Source organism: Labeo rohita, unplaced genomic scaffold, assembly GCF_022985175.1.
Source record: "Labeo rohita strain BAU-BD-2019 unplaced genomic scaffold, IGBB_LRoh.1.0 scaffold_379, whole genome shotgun sequence".
Taxonomy (NCBI): Eukaryota; Metazoa; Chordata; class Actinopteri; order Cypriniformes; family Cyprinidae; genus Labeo; species Labeo rohita.
In genome coordinates this window covers 1146-9935 of record NW_026129297.1, presented here as the reverse complement: position 1 = coordinate 9935, position 8790 = coordinate 1146, and the positions used below count along the sequence as shown (strand labels likewise).

The window sequence follows — 8790 nt, the reverse complement described above, 5'->3', positions numbered from 1 at the left end:
TGAATCAAAAGCTTGCAGCAGCAGATTAGCTCACACTCTCTCCATAGAACTCATTTGGATGAGCATCATGAAGAGGTTTCTCTCTTTGATTTGCTGAATGACAAGTAGCTATTGTAGAACTGCAATAAAAAAATCCTATTAAACAAATGTCACTGTAATGATTAAATATTGGAAGAAAAAAATTGCATTAGCTCAGGCTCTAAGACATGAACACTTATCATATGCTCCTCAACAGTGGTGACAAGTGGAGTTTTTACTATGCTGTTACCCAGCATGAAGTGTTTTGTTGATTGGCACCATTGTTGTGATGCATATGCTGGTTCTTGATGTCTGTGTGTGTCAAAGTTGTACAGATGTTAAAAATGTTTGTATGCATTACACAGGTTTTAATTGAATTCACTGTAACTGTTAGAAGAACACTATGCTTGCATGTGGTGTGTTACAGAGCTACCACAGTTACCACAATCCTGTGTACTGTGTATTGCGTTTGACATAGGTGATTTTGTTGTTGTTGTTGTGTTGTTGTTGTGGTTGGCAAATATTGTGTATTGCGGTGTTATGCCATACGGAACCGGGGGCACTGAGCATGCATTAACGGTGCCAGTGGGGCTAGAACAGCCTTAGCCAACGGGTTGGCTCGTATGGTTGAGTTTTGGTGTTAGGCCATACGGAACCGGGGGCACTGAGCATGCATTAACGGTGCCAGTGGGGCTAGAACAGCCTTAGCCAACGGGTTGGCTCGTATGGTTGTGTTTTGGTGTTATGCCATACGGAACCGGGGGCACTGAGCATGCATTAACGGTGCCAGTGGGGCTAGAACAGCCTTAGCCAACGGGTTGGCTCGTATGGTTGAGTTTTGGTGTTATGCCATACGGAACCGGGGGCCATAATACGCAGCATGCATTAACGGTGCCAGCTGGGTGCCAGTGGGGCTAGCAGCCTTAGCCAACGGGTTGGCTCGTAGGTTGACAGACGTTGAGGCTTTATGCCACTGAGCTACCAGGAAAGAAGAGCAGCAGCTACAGCAGCCAGAAGGACGTAAGATAGGAGCTGGCAGCTTCAGGGAGGACACTGGCAGCAGCACCAGCGACAGACAGGATACAGTGAGGATTAGTGTAGCAGCTCCAGCGAGGCAGTAAGTAACAGCACTGACATGAAGAAAGCAAGGTAAAGGGAGATGTAGTAAGATAATATAAGTTGAATTTGATAAAATAACTTGAATTTGTTTGACAATCTGTATTAAATGTATTATATGCAGTTCACTGTGATTCTGTCATTAATATCTGCCCTTCTGTAATGTTGCAGGAAGAGTTTGGACACAATAGCAGTCCTGTCTGGATGCGACTCTGCAATGTATCATCCAAAGCTAAGTGTTTAAACATTTTGCTTCAATCACTGTACTACTGCTCATCATAACCACTTTTGTAGAAAAATGTTAATCCTAATCTAATTTTGGTTTTGATGTTTTTCAGCAATTGTGCAGTTAAAGACAGAATGCCTGAGAAGATCAAGTGTGCCACAACACTGATGATGACCATCTGAATACCAGCATCTGTGGTAAGCATGAGATTAGAATTGATTTTGAAGTTTGAAAGATAATTGTTTTGTGACTGAAAAAATTAGTAATATCTTTGTTGTCCACAAGTCTTGTGGAGTCAAAACAATTCAAATAAATTCACTAATGGTATCACATCTGTTTTACTTCCTCTACCACAGGATATCCAGCCTGTAAGACGAGTCAGATCCAGTGGCTAGATGGCGGGAGATGCCTCAATAGTCAACTTCCTTCATTTAATAATTGGATGAACAGTTAATTTTAATGTTTATAAATTGTTTGACATAATTGGTTTAATTTCAAAATATATTTATTTTTTATATATTAGTGTAATTGGATTACATAATTGGTTTAATTTCTAAATATATTAATATTTCATATATTAGGTTAAATGAATGTGTTATTGTAATGTCTGCACCATGCTCGAAGAGGATGGGTTCTCCCTGTTGAGTCGGGTTCCTCTCAAGGTTTTTTACCTCCTAACTTTATGGAGTTTTTTCCTTGCCACTGTCGCCATTGGCTTACTCACTGGGGGTGTTGTGCCAAATCCCGTCTCTCTCTCTGGTCCTTTCCAACCAGGGTTTCCAAAATGGGGGTTTTGAGTTGATAAAAATCTTATAAATAATTTAAGTAATATTACATTAAGATAAATAGGCTGCACAATTATTCAGAATTAAAATTAAACCATGTTATGGCTTAGTGTGATAATCAAAACCCAAACAGCTGCAATTCATTAACACAGATACAGTGTATCTTAAAATATAATGTGTATCTATCTAAACATCTGTATGTATCTATATTTATCTATATGTCTATATGTATATATCTTTAATTTATATGTAACTTTATATATATAACATATAATATATATAATATATATATTATATATATATATATATTATAATATATATTTGAGATGAAATTTAACATTTACTAATGCATTGTTAAAATCAATTAAATATTTGTTAAATTAGTTAATGCACTGTGAACTATGAATAAACAATGAACAACTGTATTTTTAAAACATTTTAATGAATAGTGTAATTATGGTTCATTGTTCAAAGTAAGTATTTCATTAACTAATGTTAACATTGACACCTTATTGTATTTTATTATATAATTCAATAAAGATTATTAAACAGTAATTTATAATTAAAAATAATAATTGAATTGAGGCTTTAAAATAATAAAAGCATTTTAAAATGTGAAACATTAGTATTTATATATATATATATATATATATATACTTTTTTTATTTTATTACTTTATTGCAAAAGTAATATTTCTGTTTTCATTTTTATAAAAAAAAATGTTTAATCACGCTACTAAAATAATATTTACTGGTAGCCAATAAAACACTGTAGGATCTAGCTGCGTGGCTAGGATCGGGATTTGGCACAACAGGTGCTTTTTTTTAAATTGTTTTAATAAACAATTTAGGTGAATTGGCAAATCCAGCATGCTTGTCTTTATTGAATGGGTGCAATAAGATGGTGTAAACTTACTTTTAAATAAGGTTTACATACTACTCTAAATGAAGACCACTTTGTGTGTAACTATTTATAGTTTTCATTATAATTTTGCATATTAGCTATGTGTACTTAACTAATTCAAGACCACAATATGTCTACATATCTAATAAGCTAAACTTAATCATTCACCTGAGTTTTTACTTCCTCAATTGCTGTTATAACTCAGAGGAAGATCATTTGCAGCTCAATGTCACTCTTACTATTTTTAGCCTGTATTTGTATGGCAGAAATAATATAAGTAGTATGCAAGTTTGTGGTTCCAAATTCTGCAACATTACATGCTTTACTTTTACATTGTGTCCTGTGCATAACAAACAGAATGGAATCACTCTTTCACTATGGACCCAGACTACTGTGATGAGGCAAATCTGCAGTATTCAGGATTCGTACAAGGTGCTTAAAGTGCTTGAATTTGACTTTTTGAAATTTAAGTCATAGACAACCCTTGAAAACAGCCATATTTATGAAAAGGTGCTTGAAAAATACTTGAATTTTAAAAGCAGTATATATGAAATAATTGTCTAATTTGGTTTAAATAAAAACAATCTTTTCACGCAAAATTAACAATGCAGCGCGTTACATAAATAAAGAGCCATTTCATTTTGGTTTTTGGGTGCGCACGAGATCTCGCGATATTACTCCATTAGGTGAAAAGCAGTCTCGCGATATCACTATTAAGTTCACTCTGTGGTAATACCTTTGATAGTGCTTGCATTACATGTTTGCTTTTTATTGCATGTGCTGTTTGTTTGGGTTTCATTTGGGAACATGCATAAACGCTTTGTGTTACACTTTTTCATTTACGAGCTTGGAGCGCATCTCCATCTCAGCAATTCAGTCCACAAACTGTTCCTCTGCATATGCTGTGAGTTTAGGATGCTTAACGTTCATCTGAAAAAAAAGTGTGTGTATGTGTGTTTTCTCACTAGATTTGAAACGTAAATCATCTATGCCATGCCAACACAGGAGAATACATCAACATATTTCTAAATATCCATCGCGATTTCAAAATAAATATCATACTGCGTTTTCTTAGGTCCAAATATCAAAATTAAATGGATATAAACGTCACTGAACCGCGTTGTAAAGTGAAACATCACCAGTCCGCCCTCTGCAGGTATTTGTTATGATACATAATAATCAAATAATCGTAGCTCATAATTTTCCAAATGTATGATATAGTTTTTTATATTTTTCAGGTCAATCATGTTATCATTAAATAAAATAAGTGAATATGCATGCTTTGCTTGTGCTGCACTTTATTTGTAACATTTTATTTATTTATTTATGTATTTATTTATTTATGTAGGTATGTATTTATTAGAATTTGAAAGATAATAGCAGTATTGTTTGATAAGTGATATTTCTGAAAATCCTGAAATTTAATTTTGCAGTATCTGTATGTTTGTTTGTTTTTTAATTTAAGTTAATGCACATTTACTTGACCATATATGTACTGAGAAAGAATGACAAACAAGATTTGTTGATATAAAATTTTTCATTTATTTGCTAAGAGCACTTGCGATGTTTTTCAAAAACATATCATTGCCCTCGTCCGACAAATGGACCCCATCCCACCTGAACAGTTCACCCCTCTCATGATTTATTTCTTTATTGTCTATGAACAGTCCACCAGTGTCAGCCATGAATTGTGCCATGACACTGTTGACAAACTTCCTGGCTTTGTTCAATTTCCGGCCGTCTCCCCACCGCCACACACATCTCTCTGTGATGCTGGAGAACATCACTGTGGCACTGGTGATCTTCTGCAGTGCAGAAATGTCCTCCTTCATGGAACTTAAAAGATCCACACTCCTCTGGAGGCCTAGGTCGTTTCCTCCCGCGTGGATCACTAGGACGTCGGGTCTCAGTCCTGTTGAGAGGACGGCAGGCAGAATCTGGCTCCATTTCATCCCTCCTTTGCCATACCACTGCACATTGGTGCTCCGGAGACCCAGGTTAGGCTCCCAGGCCGCCTCAGCTCTCCTCTCAGCCCACTTCACAAAGCTGTGCCCGACAATCAAAACTACTTTCTCTAAAATATTTGAAGAAAAATATTAATATATTGACAGTAAACTGACAAATATGTGATGATCAAGACAACAACTTACCTCGTGTCATAATCCCAGCTACTCCTCAATCAGTAATGAAGCAAAAAGTGTATGAGAGGCTGTTTTTTTCTGTCCAGTAAACAGTCACAGAATGTTGCTAAGCAACAAACATAACAATGCACTTTTCAAGGCAAAACAAATCTTGGTTACCATAGTTACCTTTGCATTCCTGTGGACCCAATAAGAAGAAATATCTGGATATCTAATTTTTTTTTTTTTTTTTTGTTTTTTTTTGTTTTTACATAAAAACCCCCCAAATTTTGTATTTATTTATTTATTTATTTATGCTAAATGAAAATCACTGTAAATATAAGCATTTTAAGCTTAAAGTTGGGCTTTTTTGATTCAAACAGTATTTAAATATGACCCCATTAACTCTAAAGGCACACCCTGGCAACCATTTACAATGCCTTAGAAATTTCACAAAGACATGAAAAGTCATAGCAGTCATTTAGCAACAAAGACACATGGTGTCTACAGTGTCTGAGTTTACTGAGTTTGTTACCATTACTATTCGCCCTGACAAAACTTCGGCACGTAACTCGTCCCGCACCGTTTGTCACAGACCCATGAATGAGGTGTCAAATCGACCGGCTTACTGGGGAGAGGTGTGCTATGACTTTTCTAAGCGTTCGGGTGTACGATGATCGTACAGCGGGCGAAAAAGTGGGCTAAAAAATCCCATAGACTTACAATGGCAGAATGTTCAATGTTGAATCTCAAGCTGTTTTTTGGTAATGTTCATTTGACTTATCTTTCAGGTAACCAATGAGTCATGACCTATGATCTTCGTAACAACAAGAATATCAACCGTAGTAAAGCAACCGAGTGCAACAGTTTTGCCACTGCAAGCACCACTCACATTTTCATAAATGTAAGATGATCCATTAAAATAATATGGTAAGACAAAACCAGTTTTGCTTTTCCCGCAGCTTGTCACTGACCCATGAACCGAGGTGTCAAATCAAAAAAATTACAAATGTCTGCACCCACTTTCTAGGAAAAATAAGGTGGATAGACTTACAATGGTGGAATGTTTGTAAATTTGAATCTCAACTGTCACTTTCTCACACACATGCAGGGCCTTAGGAACCCTTTCTCTCACTCTCTCATACTCATTTGACTTTTTTCAGGTAACCAATAAGTAATGACCTTGATCTTCGTAGTCACACCCTAGCAACCTAGCAGCAGCCCCCTAGCAACCGAGTTTTGCCACTGCAAGCACCACTCACATTTTCTTCAGGAAATGTACATATCACAAACCTCATAACAGAAATGTGTATTTTATGTACCTTTGCAAATGTGTGAATCCTTGTGTCCTAAACCCTATAAAAGACAGAGTACTTTAGATATGAGCAGATATTCTCTGCTCACTCGTTGCTTGAGTTTCATCATGAAACTGTTCGTTTTTCTTCTGTTACCGCACCTCTCTCTGAGTGAGGTTGGGCAGAATTTTAATAAGTGCAAGCAGTTCTTTTTGAGTAACAGCCCTCCTCAGTTTACACCAGCACTGAGCTCATCAGCACACATCTGTCAGTGTCTTTGGGACAACAATGATAAACCAATTTATCTTTATGCAACTTTATACAATACAGCATGGAGGATCCCCATCTACTCTGCGTATGTGTTGAAGAGCCCACACATGGGCAGGTGTGACGCCTGGTTCATCGAACCTCAGGTAACTGTTCAACTGTATTTTATAGCATATGTATTTGAAATGTCAATAATCAATTGTAATTATGACTAAAACAGTCTGAGATACTTTGTTGCATTTTTCTTGCATGTCCTATAGCTGGATAGTATAAATGAGCCATGCATGAGAGCTGAAGGACCCAATAATGGTAATAAGCAGGCTGTGAATAGTGACTATGAAAAGTCTAATTATGACAAAGGTCACCTCTACCCGGTGCAGCACACAAACAATCATCTGTCCATGCTGGCCACCTCCACCCTGACCAACGCCGCACCACAGGATCTAACCTTCAATCGGGGTCAATGGAGTAAACACGAGACGGCTGTTATTCTTGATCTGCAGTCCTGTGATGAAGCTTATGTGGTGACTGGTGTAGTTCCTGATACTAACAAAGGAATTCCAACAAATAATCCTAGAGTTACTGTCTCAAAGTATTACTGGAGAGCCACCTGTTGTAAACAGGGATCAACATTTATAGGGAAGGGTTACTTCGGTCCTGATAACAATGGCAAAGTGCAGTCATTACCAATTACAGGACCTACAGGCCTACAGCAAAAGCTGATCAACGATTACCAAGTGACGTGAGGTATTATCATTTTCCCAGTCTTTCCTCCCGGACACAAAAGACCTTTGACAGATGTTTGTTAGTTTAGCTTTTAATAATGACCAGTTCTAATATTATGATATTATCAGCTACAATAATATTTTGGTTTAAATGAACTGTGCAGAACTGAGAAAGTAGCCTATTCTGTGAACCTAAATCCTTATTGTGCATGATAGTCGTCTTCAGAAAGCATTCTAATGATTTGTACATTTATTCTTACAATCAATAAATGTTATAACAAAAAAACATTTTTATCTGTGCCCTCCCAGTATTTTAAATCCGTTCACTGGTCATTCTTTCTTTCTTTCTTTCTTTCTTTCATTGTTGTTATCATTATTATTGTTAGATATTATTATTATTATTATTGATTATCCCCTTCATTTTGTTTAACCTCCTAATTAACATTTTTATGTTAGGCTACTTAAAGCAGGCTGTATGTTTTAAGCCCAATCATGCTAATAAAGTTTTGTCTTTATGACTGTATATCTGTAGGCTTAACTATGACACTGTAAGTTTTTCAGAATCAGAAAGAGCTTTATCACCAAGTATGTTTGCGCATGCAAGGAATTTGTTTTGGTGTCACAGGCTTCCAGTGCACAGAGACAACAACAACACGCAGACAATAAAAATAAGATGAGAATAAAAAAATACACATATGTAAATATAAATAGACAAAAAATTGAAAAATAACTAGGAAATAAATAAGTGGTATGTATAGTTGTGACACAGATGATAGAATGGAAGAGAGTAGAAGGAGATGTAGGGATGTACTAGGATGGAGGTGGTAATAAACAAATATAAGGCTATTGCACATTGTTATTGCATAATGGGGGGAACATTTAACTGTTCATAAGGTAGATTGCCTGGGGGAAGAAACTTGTGTTCTTGTGCCTGGCCGTCCTGGTATTTGGGGCTCTGTAGCGCCAGATGGCAAAAGTTAAAAAAGGGAAGGACTTGGATGTGAGGGATCCAGAGTGATTTTCTGAGCCTTTTTCCTCACTCTGGATGTGTACAGTTCTTGAAGGGAGGGCAGGGGAGCACCAATAATCCTCTCGGCAGTCCCAACCGTTCTCTGTAATCTTCTGGTGTCTGAATTTGTAGCTGAGCCAAACCAGACAGTTATTGATGTGCACAGAATAGACTCGATGACGGCTGAGTAGAACTGTTTCAGAAGCTCTTGCGGCAGGTTGAACTTCCTCAGCTGTCAAAGGAAGTACAACTTTTGTTGGGCCTGTTCTGCACTCAAAAAAGTCAACTAGCCACTTACTTGATTCAAATATGTCTGATTAACGAGA

General features: G+C 36.7%; 1 protein-coding gene and 1 long non-coding RNA gene across 2 annotated transcripts; both read left to right on the top strand.

Moving 5' to 3' along the window:
* Nucleotides 1-1114: 1114 nt before the first annotated feature.
* On the top strand, nucleotides 1115-1888 carry LOC127160538 (uncharacterized). Its single transcript, XR_007826771.1, has 3 exons — nucleotides 1115-1135; nucleotides 1306-1557; nucleotides 1717-1888. It is a non-coding gene; the product is annotated as an uncharacterized LOC127160538 (long non-coding RNA).
* Nucleotides 1889-6591: 4703 nt separating this feature from the next.
* LOC127160535 (endonuclease domain-containing 1 protein) lies at nucleotides 6592-7476 on the top strand. The gene is made up of 2 exons (XM_051103169.1): nucleotides 6592-6876; nucleotides 6991-7476. Exons 1-2 carry the CDS (start codon nucleotides 6592-6594, stop codon nucleotides 7474-7476), a joined length of 771 nt encoding a protein of 256 aa, XP_050959126.1.
* The last annotated feature ends 1314 nt before the right edge of the window (nucleotides 7477-8790 follow it).

Excerpts from the sequence above, each read along its gene's own strand:
- LOC127160535 (XM_051103169.1), top strand. The coding sequence starts at position 6,592 with ATGAAACTGTTCGTTTTTCTTCTGTTACCGCACCTCTCTCTGAGTGAG. Across the intron at positions 6,877-6,990 it reads CCTGGTTCATCGAACCTCAG|CTGGATAGTATAAATGAGCC; the intron begins GTAACTGTTCAA and ends CATGTCCTATAG.